The sequence below is a fragment of the Solea solea genome, chromosome 16 (genome assembly GCF_958295425.1).
Source record: "Solea solea chromosome 16, fSolSol10.1, whole genome shotgun sequence".
In the NCBI taxonomy this organism is placed as follows: Eukaryota; Metazoa; Chordata; class Actinopteri; order Pleuronectiformes; family Soleidae; genus Solea; species Solea solea.
The window spans coordinates 25024585-25043198 of record NC_081149.1 but is presented as its reverse complement, the minus strand read 5'-3'; the positions used below and the strand labels follow the sequence as shown (position 1 = coordinate 25043198).

Below are 18614 nucleotides of genomic sequence, written 5' to 3'. Positions count from 1 at the left end.
ACGCTTCCTCCCCTCGTCAGCCAATCAGCGCTCGCGTCGCCGCGGCGTTGACCAATGAGCGTCGCTCTCGTGTTTGTTGTTGCTGCTGCTGCTGCGGAGACTCAGCGGAGAAGAGACGCAGGAGAAGCCGCTCCGCTCGTAGTTTTACTTTTATTTTCCTTTTCCTTTCAGTTTTCTTCAGTGTTGGAGTGAACATGTCGGTGAACATGGACGAACTGCGCCACCAGGTCATGATTAACCAGTTTGTTTTGACCGCGGGCTGCGCCGCAGATCAGGCCAAGCAGCTGCTCCAGGCGGCGCACTGGCAGTTCGAGGTGAGTCCGCTCTCCGGAGCCTCACTTCCGGATCCACTGTCTGCTCCGCTCCTCACTCACTCGCGTCTCCTGCGTCTGCTCATCAGTAACCACACATACAAACATTCAAAGAACACATTTGTTTCATTAATGTTTCATTATTCAGTCACTTTATTAGGATTCAGGCCACGCGCCGCCGAGGCTAACGTTAGCTTAGCATCTTGTTTACATCATGGAGTCACTGACCTTTGACCTTTGAGTGTCAGAGAAAAAAAACCGTGTTTGTCAAACGTGGAAATGATGATTTTCTCAAAGTAAATTCATCACTTTGAAGGAGTTCTCTGAAAATATTCACATTTAAGAAGCTGAAAAAAGACATAAACTGGTATATTTAAATTTAACAGATTAAATAGTTGATGAATAGATTAGTTCAGTAATGGATTTACTGTTACTAGTTTTACTTCTCTGCCCCAAACAAAGTTAGTAATGACACAATAAAATAGTTCCAGTGTTATGGGGCGGAGCTTTGACCAGAGGGCAGTGAGAAGGGGCGGGATTTAGTCAAATAGCTGCTACTGCTAACAGAGGTGTGACGTCGATCGTCGTGACGACAACGGAAATGATAAAGATCAAAGTAAAACTAAACTTACTCATAACTCCGCCCCTTTCTTTGCAGACGGCTTTAAGTTCCTTCTTCCAGGAGGTGAACATTCCCACTCACCACCACCAGATGGTGAGTCACTGTGTGTGTTTGTGTGAGAGAGTCGGCTGGAAATCGGGAGGTTGTTCCTGAATTTAGACGGAATCAGTTGGGATTTTTTGGAAACTGCTATAGATCTGTGGAAATCAACATGTTTTAAGCAGAAATGAACAGAAATAAGCTGGAATTAAGTCAACACGGGTAGATTTCAGCAGGAATAATTGGGAATCTTTGGGATTCAGTAGGATTTAGATCTAGTCGGGATCATTAAGATTGTGTAGTGTTGAGGTTTAGGCCTCAGTGATCTGGGGGGTATTCCATCAAGCAGGCTAAAGGCAAAGCCAAGCTTAAATGGCCAAGTCTGGCTAATATGAGTGAGAGTTCGGTTCCATCAAAGAGGCTGAGATTAGCCCCAACTCAGTAACCATGGAAACTATGACTCTGGCTAAGCCTCAACCATGGCTAAGCTATAACTGTGGCTCAGGTTTCATTTCCATCAATCTGAGCCTCAACCCTGTTCCACCAAGGTGGCTAATGTGAATGCCAGCCATGTAACCATGGTAACTTATGCTGCCGGGCAAACCTGGTGTGTAGCAGGCTAAAAGTGAAGCTTAGCACCATCTATGATCAAAGAATGTCCAATAGACAGAAACAGAGACACACAACTGTCATGGAATGATAAAATAATATGTAAATCATAAAATATATAATAAAATGTATTAAAGAAATGATTTATACTAATAATTATATATTATCTATAAGTACATTAAAGAACATTATCACCAAAATAAAATATAATAAAAAATAAGACACAAATAAATACAAAATTAAACTAATTAGCAAAAAAATATAATAAAAGGAAATTTAAAGAGATCATCATTGTTTTGATGTAACAAGGGTTAGGGCCTCCGATTGATAGGAGATAGATGATTGATTTGCTGTCACCTGCATTCACTTACTGTAATAGGGCTCCTCGTCTCCATTGAATTGCTTGATTTGCTAAATGATTCTAGATAAATAATAACTTTTTTACAATCAATAGATCTGTCATATGATTATTTCCTATAGAATGATAACCAACATTGCATTTCGTCATGTAATAATCTACCATCAATTGTATGATAAATGTGATGAGTCATGTCAAATACTTTGATTAAATGTAGCCTATTATTATTATCAGAAATGTAGGCAAGGCTACTTTATATAGCACATTTTAGCACATGGTGATTCAAAGTGCTTTACATAAAATAAAATGAAAATACAACAATTCAACATATAGCATCTGGGACAAAATACAGAAGTAGCACAAATACAGCATGTAAAAATGACAGGCTTAAATGAAAAGGATATCAATTCTATACAATTGGCCATGCAGGAAATAAATGAAAGCTATCCCATCGATTTGCATAACAATCAGTTGATAAATGTGATGAATATCACTTTCTAACATTACTACTAGGGCTGCCAAATGATCAAATATGGAGAATTTCACATAAATTGCAGTGAAACAATAATGCTATTTTAATTATGTTCATATGAATGTTACTTATTAGGGCTGTCTGTTTGTTCTTTGGGGATTTTCCTTTTCATTTTAGGGCTTTGGTTGCATTAATAGGTCCACATAATTGATTAGTTTAAAACAAAAACCATCAAGAAGAAGTAGATTATTGTCTCCATATATGTTGTCCCTTTGATGGAGGATTTATATAACATGATGATGCTGAAATACTTCATTTTCTTTGTCACTTACACATTCAGCCTGTCGGCAATATTCTGCCACGCCACATCCCTCGCTTTATTGATTGCCGCGGTATTGCCCTTCTTTGGGATTATGTGGCTGTAATCCTCATATACCTCCATGAGGAGGGTTTGCTCTGCTGCGGAGAACATCTCTCCGCAGCATCTGCAAGTTTTTTTTAGTGCGGATGAGGAGAAAGACATTTATTTTGAAAACTGCAAGTTTTTTTTAGTGCGGATGAGGAGAAAGACATATATTTTGAAAACTGCAAGTTTTTTTTAGTGCGGATGAGGAGAAAGACATTTATTTTGAAAACTGTGAGGTGCTTTTTTTTATGTGTGGATGAAGAGAAAGGAATGATTAGCTTTTAACTCTTGCTTTTTGGTTTCTTCCCACAGATGTGTACTCCGAGAAACACGCCCGCCACGCCTCCTAACTTCCCCGACGCCATCACAATGTTTTCCAAACTCCGGGCGTCGGAGTGCAGTTCCAGCGCCGGCAGTGGCCCCGCCCAGGCGTCCACGGCCTGCTCCCCCCCAGTCCCTTCATCCACGTCAGGTTTTGGTTCATTCTGGGCTTCCTCACCACCTGGCAATCAGTCAGTCTGGATGCCGCCGCCGCCGCCACCTTCTGGCCACCACATGCATCACCACCACTACCACATGCAGCAGACTCCCATCATGTGGCCGCCTGTCTCTCAGCCCGGCGGCCCCCAGCAGTCCCCCGTCGTGTCCGCGCTCCACAGTCAGAGATGAGACTGGTGCATGGGCGGGTGGCGAGGGGCGGAGCCAGGCAGCGGGTTCAAGTGGAGCGAATGAGTTATGGATTCAGAAGGACAAAGTGGTGGTGGGTCATCATGGTGTGGGAGGAGTTTCACGTGTGGAACAAGAGGAAGAGACAAGGACACTGCGGTCAGAAGACGAGCACGTGGACAGACCTTTGAACCTTGAGGGGACGGACTCGGGTCCAGAGCACTGAATGAGGTGCTTACAGAGTCTGAGTTTATGCGTGGAGGACAAAATCGCCTGATTCCGCCTCTGTAGGTGGCGCTGTATCTCTCCATAAACTAGTGTTTATTGAATCAGTTTATGTGACAGAAAAACAAACAGTGGACAGTGAGATTAAGAGACATTAAGAAAAGTGAATTATTGTCTTAAAGTCTGTCTAAAATTGGACTTTGAACATGAATGTAAACACTGAGTGTCGCAGAAATAAAGCGGAGGTGCATCATGGGATCCATGTTGCCAAGTGCGACTGACGTGGTATTCGAGTCTACTGATACTGACTTTACTGTAAATGTTACGATGTGAACGCACCTGTGAGCGCTCTGAAAACATACAGTGGTGTTACACGAGACCATTCAGGTTGTCTGGGCACGTGTGTGTGTACGAGTTTGTTTTTCTTTCTTGTCCACGACAGACTAGTCGTGGACAATAATAAAACCAATCAGGAAATTGTATCGTTGTTTTCTATGGTTTAAAAAATGCAGAAAAAAAGTTTTTCAGTTTAGTGTGGATGGCAGGCAAACCTTTTTTTTTAAAGAAAACATTTTCAGTTTAGTGTGGATGGCAGGCAAACCTTTTTTTTTAAAGAAAACATTTTCAGTTTAGTGTGGACGGCAGGCAAACCTTTTTTTTAAAGAAAACATTTTCAGTTTAGTGTGGATGGCAGGCAAACCTTTTTCAAAGAAAACATTTTCAGTTTAGTGTGGATGGCAGGCAAACCTTTTTCAAGGAAAACATTTTCAGTTTAGTGTGGATGGCAGGCAAACCTTTTTCAAAGAAAACATTTTCAGTTTAGTGTGGATGGCAGGCAAACCTTTTTCAAGGAAAACATTTTCAGTTTAGTGTGGATGACAGGCAAACCTTTTCTTTAAAGAAAACATTTTCAGTTTAGTGTGGACGGCAGGCAAACCTTTTTTAAAAGAAAACATTTTCAGTTTAGTGTGGACGGCAGGCAAACCTTTTTTGAAAACAAAAGGTAGTGTGGATGTGTCGGCAGGTGTTTTCAGTCAGAGAGAGGCAGAGCTCTTTTTTTTTTTTACAGAAATATGTTGCTTTTTAAAGATTCACAGATTTATGGTCTGAATGTCATGGGCAGATAAAAGACACTGATGTTTATCCGAGCTTAAATTAAAGGTTATTGCATACACTTGTGTGATTGGATTGGTGATTATTCAAAGAGCTGAGTTTCCTGAAGATTTTAGCCACTGAACAAAAGACTCCTGTAATAAAATCTACGTCAGTTTAAGTCTACGATGTCTTCAGAACGTGTTCATGTCTTTATTTCACTGTGAGACAGACTTTTCCAACAGGAGGTTTGTAAACCACTCACTCTCCCACACCAAAGCCCATAGAGAAAACAGTGATCACACACACAGGAGTTGTTGATCCACTAATGTCTTACTTTATAAAATTCCGTGTTTGAAATCCTTTGTTCAGATTGACCTCAGTGACACAAATTGACCACACGAGGCAGCAGATGACCAGTAGCTCCTGTGTCCCCGCAGCTAAAATCACTGATTTTCTCTCTGGACTTTGGTGTGGGAGAGTGAGTGGTTTACAAACTTCAGTTTCCTGTTGGAAAAGTCTGTCTCACAGTGAGATGAAGTGGTGAACACGTTGCCACTGAGAGCGAGCCTCCATGTTTAATGTCAGTTGTCAGCAGCAGGGGGCGCTCACAGTGCTGTCAGCGCCTCCTCTCTTACTTTAGTTCTATAAACTTTGTCTCTTAAAACCGTCTCATGCTGCAAGAATCACTGATTAAAAAAGAAAAGAAAAAGAATCTGGTGAAAGTGGAAGAAATAAAAATTCACACTCATGTTTCTTGATGACATTATTATTATGATTATTAGTATTATTATAATAATAATAATAATAAGTGGTGGATCACAATAGTTAAAGTTAAAAATCCTAAAATAGAACCCATCAGTCAGGCGCGCTCCTTGCTCTCTGTCGCCTCCTACAGGTCGACCTGCTGCTCTGCAGCTGCTGCAGGCTGAGCAATGGAGCTCTGAGACGACACCGGCCAGTCCTGACCCGAGCAGCTGGAGACTGGACACACACACACACACACAGAGGGGGGGTGGGGGCGGGGTTTACAGCTTTCTTACACTCATGAAAAACCTGGAAATTCTAAACTAAACACAAACCAAATGGAATAAAATAAAATTCATGTTTTTATGCTGCACTAACCTGTGTGTGTGTGTGTGTGTGTGTGTGTGTGCCTGTGTGTGTGCGTGTGTGTGTGTGTCTCACCTGAGCGGCTGTTGTGAGTCTCAGGTGAAGAAGCAGCTCTGTTCGACGTAAAACCTCTGCTTTTGTGTTTAATCCTGGAGCCTGTGGTCAGAGAATCAAACGTGAGGTCAGAGAATCAGACGTGAGGTCAGAGAATCAGACGTGAGGTCACGTGAGGTCAGCGAATCAGACGTGAGGTCAGAGAATCAGACGTGAGGTCAGAGAATCAGATGTGAGGTCACGTGAGGTCATAGAATCAGACGTGAGGTCATAGAATCAAACTTGAGGTCAGAGAATCAAACGTGCGGTCAGAGAATCAAACTTGAGGTCAGAGAATCAAACGTGCGGTCAGAGAATCAAACGTGAGGTCATAGAATCAAACTTGAGGTCAGAGAATCAAACGTGAGGTCATAGAATCAAACTTGAGGTCAAAGAATCAAACGTGAGGTCAGAGAATCAAACGTGAGGTCATACAATCAAACTTGAGGTCAGAGAATCAAACGTGAGGTCACGTGAGGTCAGCGAATCAGACGTGAGGTCAGAGAATCAGACGTGAGGTCAGAGAATCAGACGTGAGGTCAGAGAATCAAACGTGAGGTCAGAGAATCAGACGTGAGGTCAGAGAATCAAACGTGAGGTCAGCGAATCAAACGTGAGGTCATAGAATCAAACATGAGGTCAGAGAATCAAACGTGAGGTCATAGAATCAAACGTGAGGTCATAGAATCAAACTTGAGGTCAAAGAATCAAACGTGAGGTCACGTGAGGTCAGCGAATCAGACGTGAGGTCAGAGAATCAGACGTGAGGTCAGAGAATCAAACGTGAGGTCATAGAATCAAACGTGAGGTCAGAGAATCAAACGTGAGGTCATAGAATCAAACTTGAGGTCAGAGAATCAAACGTGAGGTCAGAGAATCAAACGTGAGGTCACGTGAGGTCAGCGAATCAGACGTGAGGTCAGAGAATCAGACGTGAGGTCAGAGAATCAGACGTGAGGTCAGAGAATCAAACGTGAGGTCAGAGAATCAAACGTGAGGTCAGAGAATCAGACGTGAGGTCAGAGAATCAAACGTGAGGTCAGAGAATCAAACGTGAGGTCATAGAATCAAACGTGAGGTCATAGAATCAAACATGAGGTCAGAGAATCAAACGTGAGGTCATAGAATCAAACGTGAGGTCATAGAATCAAACTTGAGGTCAAAGAATCAAACGTGAGGTCACGTGAGGTCAGCGAATCAGACGTGAGGTCAGAGAATCAGACGTGAGGTCAGAGAATCAGACGTGAGGTCAGAGAATCAAACGTGAGGTCAGAGAATCAAACGTGAGGTCAGAGAATCAGACGTGAGGTCAGAGAATCAAACGTGAGGTCATAGAATCAAACGTGAGGTCATAGAATCAAACTTGAGGTCAAAGAATCAAACGTGAGGTCACGTGAGGTCAGCGAATCAGACGTGAGGTCAGAGAATCAGACGTGAGGTCAGAGAATCAAACGTGAGGTCATAGAATCAAACGTGAGGTCAGAGAATCAAACGTGAGGTCATAGAATCAAACTTGAGGTCAGAGAATCAAACGTGAGGTCAGAGAATCAGACGTGAGGTCAGAGAATCAAACGTGAGGTCAGAGAATCAAACTTGAGGTCAGAGAATCAGACGTGAGATCAGAGAATCAAACGTGAGGTCAGAGAATCAAACGTGAGGTCAGAGAATCAAACATGAGGTCTGAGAATCAGACGTGAGGTCATAGAATCAAACGTGAGGTCAGAGAATCAAACGTGAGGTCAGAGAATCAAACGTGAGGTCAGAGAATCAAACATGAGGTCATAGAATCATACGTGAGGTCATAGAATCAAACGTGAGGTCAGAGAATCAAACGTGAGGTCAGAGAATCAAACTTGAGGTCAGAGAATCAGACGTGAGATCAGAGAATCAAACGTGAGGTCAGAGAATCAAACGTGAGGTCAGAGAATCAAACATGAGGTCTGAGAATCAGACGTGAGGTCATAGAATCAAACGTGAGGTCATAGAATCAAACTTGAGGTCAGAGAATCAAACATGAGGTCATAGAATCAAACGTGAGGTCAGAGAATCAAACGTGAGGTCAGAGAATCAAACGTGAGGTCAGAGAATCAAACATGAGGTCTGAGAATCAGACGTGAGGTCATAGAATCAAACGTGAGGTCATAGAATCAAACTTGAGGTCAGAGAATCAAACATGAGGTCATAGAATCAAACGTGAGGTCAGAGAATCAAACGTGAGGTCAGAGAATCAAACTTGAGGTCAGAGAATCAAACATGAGGTCATAGAATCAAACGTGAGGTCAGAGAATCAAACGTGAGGTCATAGAATCAGACTTGAGGTCGACGTTTAAAGGTTTACCATCTTTAGGGAAGATCGTAGGAAGTTTGGTTTCTGTGTTTCTGATGGATGGTGCGTTCAGGCGACCTCTGTAAATATGTCCATCTAGTCCGATGATGTCCACCTCCTCTGACTGACCAGTCAACACACACACACACACACAAATATATGAAATAAACCACTCACTCTCACACACCAAAGCCCACAGAGAAAATCAGTGATTTTAACATCACACACACACACACACAGGAGTTGTTGATCCACTGCTGCCTCCATCACTAAGCTCAAATCTCTTATTTTGTAAATTCGGTGTTTGAAGATCTTCATTCAGATTGATCTCAGTGACACAAAGTGACCACACGAGGCAGCAGAGGACCAGCAGCTAAAATCCCTGATTTTCTCTCTGGACTTTGGTGTGGGAGAGTGAGTGGTTTACAAACTCTTTCTTCATGGTTCTAAGCAGCAGGGGGCGCTCACTGTGTCAGGACCTCATACATCATAGGTTAATTGTGTCAGTGCGAGTCAGATTCTTGACCTTTGACCTGGAAATGAGTCGACTCATACCGGGATGAGGACGTCTATGTCCGGGAGGGCGTGGCTCTTCGTGGACTGCACGCCGCTGCGTCGCTGGTTGGCCGATGTGACCGTGTGACTCCCGCCGCAGCTCCGCGACACCACCAGGTGGCAGTAGTCTGTCAGCTCAGGGACGTGATCACTGAGAGAGAGAGAGAGCGCACACACACACACACAAACACACACACACCTTGATTTTCCTGTTTTTGACTGACAACATTTTCATGGATCCATTGAGGAGGGGGTGTGGCTTAAACTTTTCATGTGCATTTTTTAAATGATGATACGAGCACCACTCTCTGTCCCTGCTTTAACAACGCTCTGATAGTCTGGTGCCACCTGCTGGTGAACAGAAGAACAGCGGGGGGGGAGGGAGGGAGGGAGGGGAGGGGCTAAAGGTACGTCACCTCCTGTGATTATGTCGAAACTGCTCCAGAGCGTAAACGGTGAACGGCCTCATGGATCTGTGTGAGGGGAATCCAGGAGTGGAGGGCAGCGCCACCAAGTGTCTGTGAGTGAGACACACATAAAATATCAATATGATTAGTAATCGCGATAATACGATCATTTTGCTACTGAGGTAACATTGAAGAAACCAGTTGATTATGGTTTTAAATGTATTCATAGAAAGAGACATTTCCTAATCTGAGGCCAAACTAAATACTTTTGTTGAATCTTCGTCAGTTTAAGTCGACGATATCTTTAAGAAATCTACAGTTTCCTGTAGATTTGTGTTCGTACACATGAACTAAACAAAATAACGCGAGGCAAGTACAGATAATTCAAGACTTACGGTCCTGGTGTGTGTTTGACGACAGGTCGGTCACAGGAGAGACAGTGAAATCTGTCCACCAGGCGCCTGAAACCAGAGAGACAGTGAGCACAAGGAACGCGTTCCATTTGAAGTCAGAACACGGAAATTCCCACGTCCTTCTATACCATCGCATCTGTACGATGTTTTTAAATGTTCTCCTATACCATCGCATTTGTACGAGGTTTTTAAAACGTACTTCTATAACATCACATTTGTGCGATGGTTTTAAACGTCTTTCTATACCATCGCATTTATACGATGTTTTAAAACGTCCTTCTATACCATCGCATTTATACGATGTTTTAAAACGTCCTTCTATGCCATCACATTTGTACGATGGTTTTAAACGTCCTTCTATACCATCGCATTTGTACGATGTTTTAAACGTTCTTCTATACCATCGCATTTGTACGATGGTTTTAAATGTCTTTCTATACCATCGCATTTATACGATGTTTTAAAACGTCCTTCTATACCATCGCATTTGTACGATGGTTTTAAACGTCCTTCTATACCATCGCATTTGTACGATGTTTTAAACGTTCTTCTATACCATCGCATTTGTACGATGGTTTTAAACGTCTTTCTATACCATCGCATTTATACGATGGTTTAAAACGTCCTTCTATACCATCGCATTTGTACGATGGTTTTAAACGTCCTTCTATACCATCGCATTTGTATGATGTTTTAAACGTTCTTCTATACCATCACATTTGTGCGATGGTTTTAAACGTCTTTCTATACCATCGCATTTATACGATGTTTTAAAACGTCCTTCTATACCATCGCATTTGTACGATGGTTTTAAACGTCCTTCTATACCATCGCATTTGTACGATAGTTTTAAACGTCTTTCTATACCATCACATTTGTACGATGTTTTTAAAAGGTCTTTCTATACCATCGTATTTGTACGATGTTTTTAAAGGTCTTTCTATACCATCACATTTATAGATGTTTTTAAAGGTCTTTCTATACCATCGCATTTGTACGATGTTTTTAAAGGTCTTTCTATACCATCGCATTTGTACGATGTTTTTAAATATCCTTCTATACCATCACATTTGTACGATATTTTTAAAGGTCTTTCTATACCATCGCATTTGTACAATGGTTTTAAACGTCTTTCTATACCTTCGCATTTGTACGATGGTTTTAAACGTCTTTCTATACCTTCGCATTTGTACCATGGTTTTAAACGTCTTTCTATACCTTCGCATTTGTACGATGGTTTTAAACGTCTTTCTATACCTTCGCATTTGTACGATGGTTTTAAATGTCTTTCTATACCATCGCATTTGTACGATGGTTTTAAACGTCTTTCTATAACTTCGCATTTGTACGATGGTTTTAAACGTCTTTCTATACCATCGCATTTGTACGATGTTTTTAAACGTCACATTGTACTACTACATTTGTACGATGTCTGACGTCTTTCTGTACGATCACATATTTGACTTAGTCTCAATAGTTACTTGTTATTAACTACTAATAGTTAATAGTAAGTTGAAAAACTGATTCATTTTGAATCTTTCTTGAGCAAACACCAAACCAGAATCTTCTCTAATCATCGACTGAACTTCCCGAGCAGAACTGTGTTTAAGCACAATGACCTGTGGAGGGCAGCACTGCATAGAAATGATTATTATTGTCATTATTAGTAGAAGAAGAATAGGAGGAGGCGGCCTCTAACTTCCTGATGGCGGCAGCGTCGTCATGTTCGGGAGCTTCCTGCTTCCGCAGCTTCTCGTGGATGTTCTTCCAACGATCTTCAAGTTGCTTCTTCACAGAGTCCAGCTCGATCCGGTTCAGCTGCCATGGGACAGGAAGTCAAACACAAAATGCTGCCCAATTTACACCAAAATAATACAAGAGAGATAAAATTAAAGTAAAATTAATTCAAATTTGGCCCGGCCCTCAACCATATATGTTGGGGAAAATAATTGCCCACCCATGTTCTATACTATAAACTTTTTTTTACAATATTTTATTGCGTGTTTCTATACTACGACATATTTGCGATTTTTTGAACATCTTTTTTTACGGTGACATTTTTTTGAAGTCTTTCCAAACCATAACATTTTTAAATAACATTTGGCGTCGTTCTCTACCCCGACGTTTGTCCGATATTTTTTGAACGTCTTTTTATGCTATTTTTGTCTTCTCTTCCCATGCCGTGTCTTTTTATGTCTCTTTACGCTGGAACATTTTTAATAACATGTTTTTGCAGCATTGCGATGTTTTGTAACATTTCTCCTCCACATGAAGGATTTCATGCTCTCACCTTACACTCCATCTCAGTGGACAGTTGGTGGACGACCTTGTGCCAGTTCTGCTCCTGACCCGTCACTTTGCTCAGCAGCTCGTGGAACATGGCGGTGAGCTGCTCTGTCGCAGAGTCAAACTGCAGGCGACTCACTTTGCCGTCCAGAGCAAATTTGTCCGCCTTCTTCACACACGGAGACACAAAAACAAGTGTACAGGGACACTTTCATACTACGCTGTGAGCGCCCCCTGCTGCTGAGAACCAGCCTGAGACTCACTCAGTGAAAACACGGCTGCCAGCGGACACACGTTACAAAAAACTTAAGTTAAATGTGCTACTATACTACTTTATCTCACTGACTTTTCCAACAGGAAACAGAAGTTTGTAAAGTGCAGTTTCCTGTTGGACAAGTCTGTCTCACAGTGAGATAAAGACGTGAACATGGTCTGAAATGATCCTCCTTATTAGCCATGTTTTAAAGCTGGCTCTCAGCAGCAGGGGGCGCTCTGGCCTCTGCATTTTGAAGGTGACATAGACCGGAAGCTCCAATTAACGCTGCGTTTGTGTGTGTATCTGCGTCATTACCTCGTTTATGAAACCCTAAAGCTTCAGAACAAACAGTTCAGCCACTGCTGAGAAAATAGTGTTGTATTGTTTTCCTGGGCTCTGCGAAGCGGATCGACACTTCCTTAATTTGATGTCGTCATCAGAAATCCTCACCACCGTAGCGCCTCCCGGTGCGGGCACTAGTCCGGGCACATCCGGTTGCGTACATTCAACCGCAGAAGAAGAAGAAGAACTAGTCTCGTTGTAGCTGCTGAGATGCAGAGCATCCACCGTGCCAGAGGGGGAGCTGTGTATCTGAGAGCTGGCCTATCTATTACGTCACTTCCAGGTACCTGGCCAATCACAGGACAGTTGTAAAGCTCTCGTTGGCTGGCCAATCACAGCAACTGTTTGGTCTGAAACAGCGCGGCTGACGAGAGCGTCAGCGAGGAGATATTTTGATCGGCTCGTTTGCAGCGATTAGGAGGATTTTAATCATGAAAACAAGTTAATATATGTAAGTAGACCTCCATAACTAACATATATGTGTGATACAAGCATTCTATGTCGCCTTTAAGAAATAAGTGGAAATAAGTGTGAATATTTTATTTTTTCTAATCTCAAGAGTATATTTATACTGAATTTGTAACAAACACAATGTTTTGAAGTCACGTCAACAAAAAAGTAAATGAAAATCAATAAATCTCTAATTTAATCTAATCTCTGTGAACAGATGATACTAAAATGAGATGAAATAAATCCACTTACAATTTCCGTCTGGACCATGTGTTTGTCGGCCTTCTTCTCGTCCAGCTGCTGCATCGTCTGATACATTTCCTGAATTAAATTAAACACTAATCTTATTAACCTTGTATCAATAATCTACATATAAACAAAAAAAGATCAATATCCAGACATAAAAAACAATAATCTGGATATTAACATGGATTATATTTAAAAGTTACGCGCTATAGCTTTAACCTGTTAAATAAATATGTTTCTGACCTCTATGTGGCGCTGTTTCTGTCCACTGTCCTCGTACAGACGTCTCATCGAGTCCTGCAGCTTTTCACACTCGTCCTGAAGCTGAACAATCGTCTGCTGCACGTCGTCCACCGTCTGTACACACACACACACACACACAGACAGACACACACACACACACGCACACGCACACGCACACGCACACACACCCACACACGCACACGCACACGCACATGTAGATGAGGAGGTGAGAGAGTGTGACTGTGTCTGCTTTCAGTGTCTCTCTCTCTCACCCTCTTGTGGTCACTCATGACTCCTCCCATCAGCGCCTGCTGCTGGTTCAGCTGATCCATCAGGTTTTTGTTCAGGTCCTGAAACCCTTCCACAGTAAAGTGGTTTACAGACGCACGTCTGTCCTCTCTGAGGAGACTCAGCTGGGTCTGGAGTTGCGTCTCGTCCACTTTTCCGTCCTCCAGCGCTGACACGCGAGTTTCCAGCCCGGAGAACTTTTCCCTGAGTTTGCCGACATTCGTCAGAGCTTCCAGCGTCTCTGAGTAACGCTGCAGGACACCTGCAGCCACAGGTCCTGGTCCAGGATCAGTCTTCTGGTGAGGCCAGGTCTCTGAGGACGGGTGGTGTCTGTCAGAGGTGCTGTGGAGACGTGTGGGTGTGGGTTTGATCTCTGAAGCCTCATCAACAACTTCCTGTTAAAGACAAGGAGTACGGAGGAACGTTAGTGCCACATGTGAAACAGCAGGAATTCTGACGTTAATCTTGAATTCTGACGTTAATCTTGAATTCTGACTTTAATCTTGAATTCTGACGTTAATCTTGAATTCTGACTTTAATCTTGAATTCTGACGTTAATCTTGAATTCTGACTTTAATCTTGAATTCTGATGTTAATCTTGAATTCTTACCGTGAACATATTCCAAACTTTTTGAACATGAACTTGTTGACTTGAAGTTTTAAAACTTAAGGACATGAGTGAGTGAATCTTCATGTGTATGAGCTGAACTTGGTCTCTGGCTGATTTGTCTGATCTCACCTCATCCAGGTCCTCGTCCAGGTGTCCTCTGTGTCCGAGCAGAGACGACTGCATCACGTCCCAGGTCACAAAGACACTCGTGTCCACGTCACGCAGCGTTTTCTGTCACGAGAGAAGAATTCAACTTTTACCGTCATCGCAGCTTTCACATTGGGGGCGGAGTCTGTAAACTATGGACAACAATATGGACACAGGTGATCATGGATCAGAGCCACACCCCCTCTGGCCTGCAGCTAATTTATTTGTTTTCCAGTGGCCACATGTGGTACTGCAAGAAAAAACACCAAACCTCAGAGAAAATCGGTGACACAGGAGCTGCTGGCCCTCTGCTGCCTCGTGTGGTCACTGTGTGTCACTGACATAAATCTAAACAAAGGATTTCAAACACTGAAGTGACATCACTCACCAGGTCGTCCACACCGTGGCGGCACGTCTCCACGGCAGCGACCGCCGTCTCTGTCCGAGCAACAAGCATCTGAGGGGAGACACACAGAGGTGGGACGTCGAGCTCACTTTTCAAAACCTGAAATACTTGAAATAATATCTTCAAAAACTTGGTTTAAATTGTTCTTTTAAATGCGTCAGATAAAAAAAGAAGGAACAAAAGTTCTGTTCATTTTCAATAAATTTAAACTATTATTGTTAATATCAGGGTATTTAGTAGTTAATCTCACGCTGTGTTGGTGGTGGAGCTCCTTAATTTCATCCTTCAGATTATCTGGTATGAGCTTCAAGAGCTGTGACGATCACACAGAAAAAGAAAGAAGAGAAATCAACTCACAGCTGAACGGATGACAAACATCACATGACTTCACACCTAAACACTCACACTCACACACCAAACCTCATAGAGGAAACCAGGGATTTAGCTGCGGGGACACTGCTGCCTCGTGTGGTCACTTTGTGTCACTGACGTCAATCTGAGCGTAGAATTTTAAAAACCAAATTTTACAAAATAAGACATTTGAATAGTGATGGAGGCAGCAGTGGATCAACAACTCCTGTGTGTGTCTGTGTGTGTGTGTGTGTGTGTGTGTGTGCGCGAGTGAGTGTGTGTGGGAGAGTGACTGGTTTACAAACTTTAGTTTCCTGTTGGAAACGTGTCAACAAAGGAACACTAACCCGTGTGTGTGTGTGTGTGTGTGTGTACATTCCTGAGCTGCTGGTGTGTAACTTGTGTCAAACGCGCCCGGACATGAGCTGATGCATCGCAGACCCCACACGGCTTCACGGCTTGTTAATGAGTCACACACCCACCCCGCACACATCTGTGACCTCTGACCTGGGTTCCCGCGCCCTTGGTTGACATCACATTCAAGCACTTTTCAAGGACTTTCCAGGACCAAAATTCCCCAGGGACTGAATGTGCTAACTCAGTTTAAGAAGGGAGGACAACTTATTAGAGCTCGTCTTTGTTCTCCGAGAGACGTTCTCCTCCAGAGACGTGTTCTCCGAGACACGTTCTCCTCCAGAGACACGTTCCCCTCCAGAGATACGTTCTCCTCCAGAGTCACGTTCTCCTCCAGAGATACGTTCTCCTCCAGAGACGTGTTCTCCGAGAGATGTTCTCCTCCAGAGACATGTTCTCCTCCAGAGACGTGTTCTTCTCCAGAGACACTTTCTCCGAGACATGTTCTCCTCCAGAGACGTGTTCTCCGAGACATGTTCTCCTCCAGAGACTTGTTCTCCGAGAGACGTGTTCTCCTCCAGAGTCACGCTCTCCTCCAGAGACGTGTTCTCCTCCAGAGACACGTTCTCCTCCAGAGACATGTTCTCCGAGAAACGTTCTCCTCCAGAGACATGTTCCCCGAGAGACGTTCTCCTCCAGAGACATGTTCCCCGAGAGACGTTCTCCTCCAGAGACATGTTCCCCGAGAGACGTTCTCCTCCAGAGACATGTTCCCCGAGAGACGTTCTCCTCCAGAGACACGTTCTCCTCCTGGTCAGAGGTGATAATGACCGCTCTGTTACTCTTTAAACAGCAGCGGCCTCGTTGAGAAGAGTCACTTATAAACCGACAGTTTGAACAACAGAGCCGTGTCTCACACACACACTGTCTGTCTGTCTGTCTGTCTGTGTGTGTGTGCCTCCTGCAGAGATGTCAGTGGGTGAATAGCTCTCAGGTGAAACGCAGGACAAGCTGCAGGTGAAGCCGCGTCCTTTAGATCTGAATCATTCATGACCCCGGTGGTCAAACGAATGTATCCACTGACTTCACCATGACGAGGTCACCTGACGTGACCTCGCCCACCACTCTCTCACATCAGCTCAACTCTGACAAAAGAGAGACACGCAGGTCATTTGAGACATCAGGACGTCCCTCGTCTCCTATTGTCCTGTCACCAACGACTCAATAATGTGCAGAGCACAGAGGAGAGGAAGAGGAGTAAGGTGTCGTTCACACACACACACACACACACACACACAGAGAGTCCTCAGCTGTCCTACTGTGAGAGGACACTTCTGACAATGATGATCAACACTGATGCCACTGACACAAAATTGTACCCACTTAACATAGGACAGAAGACAAGTCTGCGATGTCTACATCACATGATCACGTCTCACTGTGAGACACACTTTTCCAACAGGAAACTCAAGTTTGTAAAACACTCACTCTCCCACACCAAACCCCATAGAGAAAATCAGTGATTTTAGCTCGCGGGGACACAGGAGCTACTGGTCCTCTGCTGCCTCGTGTGGTCACGTTGTGTCACTGAGGTCAATCTAAATTAAGCATTTCAAGTGAGTGATGGAGGCAGCAGAGGATCAACATGTTAAAATCACTGATTTCTTTCCAAACTTGAGTCTCTGGCTGTTTTCTCAGCAGCAGGGGGCGACTGTCACGAGTGTCAGTCCACAATAATCGACAATTAAAGCGTGTGGGTTTAAAGTGAAGGAGCGGCTTCTCTCACCTCAGACACGCCGTCCTCGCAGCTCTGGAGGCGGGAGCAGAGCTCCGACTCTCCGCCTGTCCGTTCCTGGAGCTCTGAGCCGGACTGAGGCTCAGGCTCTACGTCCTCCTCCTCCTCGTCGTCCACCTGCAGCGGTGAGGCGGTGACACCCAGCGCGGCGTCCCCGGGCGGAGACGCCCTCCACCGGACCTTCACATCCCGGAGTCCGAGCCGCCTCAGCACGGCGAGGAGCAGCGCGTGCAGGGCGCTGAAGTTGACGGTGCCCGCCTGAGGTGTCCCGATGGATAAATCCAACAGCTCCTTCAGAGTGAGCGCGTTCTCCTCCGACATGTTTGTTTGTTTGTTTGTGGGCGGGAAAGTTTCACTGAAAGTTTCTCTTTGAGCGCGCGCAGGTGACGTTTTTCTTCTTCCTGTGTTGAATGTTTTTTGACGGCGAACATAAACCTGAATAAATGAATTAATGACTTCTGTCTTTCTGTGACCGGCGTCTCACCTGACACACACACACACACACACTAACAGTGGCGTCAAGCCGCACACACTCACTCAACGGAAACACGTTTACATTCCCTTCAAAATAAAATAATGAACGATGAGGAAAATTTCATATTCACTTTAAATTAAACGAAGGACACACACATTCTTGTAAACAGTACCATAAAGTGATACTTGAGTAAAGTATCCAACGTGGTCTACTGCTGCCTCGTGTGGTCACTTTGTGTCACTAAGGTATCTGAGCACAGAATTCTAACACATTTGAACTTAACAAAACACACAGGTAATAACATCGATCTTCTATCTATCATGAGGAACATGTTCACGTCTTTATCTCACTGTTAGACATAAATATTGAGTGTTTGCTGCTGTTGTAATGTGTCGATCATCAGTGACGGGACAATACACATCAGGTCACAATAACAGGGGGCTTTTAATTTGAAGCTTCTACCGGATGTGTCGTGCTGTGAATGTGTCCTACTTGGCGAGACACAGATTTCCCACGTTGGTTGCTAGGCAACATGAAGCAAGAGACAGGCTTCTCAGAGGGGGAGAAACGTCAGATTTCCTGGTACTTGGAACTTTTACTGAGTCAAAGCTTTAGGATGAAAATACACTCGGTACAAAGAAGCGTCAACGCCTCGTCA

General features: G+C 43.7%; 2 protein-coding genes across 4 annotated transcripts; one reads left to right on the top strand and one right to left on the bottom strand.

The window, feature by feature from the left end:
• Positions 1 to 177: 177 nt before the first annotated feature.
• ubald2 (UBA-like domain containing 2) lies at positions 178 to 4882 on the top strand. The gene is made up of 3 exons (XM_058654117.1): positions 178 to 314; positions 970 to 1026; positions 3130 to 4882. The coding sequence occupies exons 1-3, from the start codon at positions 195 to 197 to the stop codon at positions 3484 to 3486; spliced, it is 534 nt and encodes a 177-aa protein (XP_058510100.1). The 5' UTR covers positions 178 to 194; the 3' UTR covers positions 3487 to 4882.
• LOC131475739 (uncharacterized protein C16orf96 homolog) lies at positions 287 to 17971 on the bottom strand. 3 transcript variants are annotated; one of them, XM_058654041.1, is made up of 15 exons: positions 17473 to 17971; positions 15232 to 15294; positions 14964 to 15032; positions 14558 to 14659; positions 13803 to 14213; positions 13531 to 13644; positions 13294 to 13362; positions 11998 to 12162; positions 11407 to 11525; positions 9690 to 9755; positions 9304 to 9405; positions 8888 to 9038; positions 8345 to 8456; positions 5989 to 6069; positions 287 to 389 (listed from the first exon to the last, which is right to left on the bottom strand). In XM_058654041.1, the coding sequence occupies exons 1-15, from the start codon at positions 17800 to 17802 to the stop codon at positions 367 to 369; spliced, it is 1977 nt and encodes a 658-aa protein (XP_058510024.1). In that variant the 5' UTR covers positions 17803 to 17971; the 3' UTR covers positions 287 to 366. The 3 variants fall into 3 exon arrangements, with proteins under 3 accessions (XP_058510024.1, XP_058510023.1, XP_058510026.1); XM_058654040.1 differs by lacking the exon at positions 287 to 389 and adding an exon at positions 4984 to 5784; XM_058654043.1 differs by lacking the exons at positions 287 to 389; positions 5989 to 6069 and having other exon boundaries at positions 8859 to 9038.
• Positions 17972 to 18614: the final 643 nt, after the last annotated feature.

Excerpts from the sequence above, each read along its gene's own strand:
- ubald2 (XM_058654117.1), top strand. The coding sequence starts at position 195 with ATGTCGGTGAACATGGACGAACTGCGCCACCAGGTCATGATTAACCAG. Across the intron at positions 315-969 it reads CGGCGCACTGGCAGTTCGAG|ACGGCTTTAAGTTCCTTCTT; the intron begins GTGAGTCCGCTC and ends CTTTCTTTGCAG. Across the intron at positions 1,027-3,129 it reads CCACTCACCACCACCAGATG|ATGTGTACTCCGAGAAACAC; the intron begins GTGAGTCACTGT and ends TTCTTCCCACAG.
- LOC131475739 (XM_058654040.1), bottom strand. The coding sequence starts at position 17,802 with ATGTCGGAGGAGAACGCGCTCACTCTGAAGGAGCTGTTGGATTTATCC. Across the intron at positions 13,645-13,802 it reads TCATGAGTGACCACAAGAGG|ACGGTGGACGACGTGCAGCA; the intron begins GTGAGAGAGAGA and ends GTGTGTGTACAG. Across the intron at positions 9,039-9,303 it reads TTTCGACATAATCACAGGAG|TGATCACGTCCCTGAGCTGA; the intron begins GTGACGTACCTT and ends TCTCTCTCTCAG.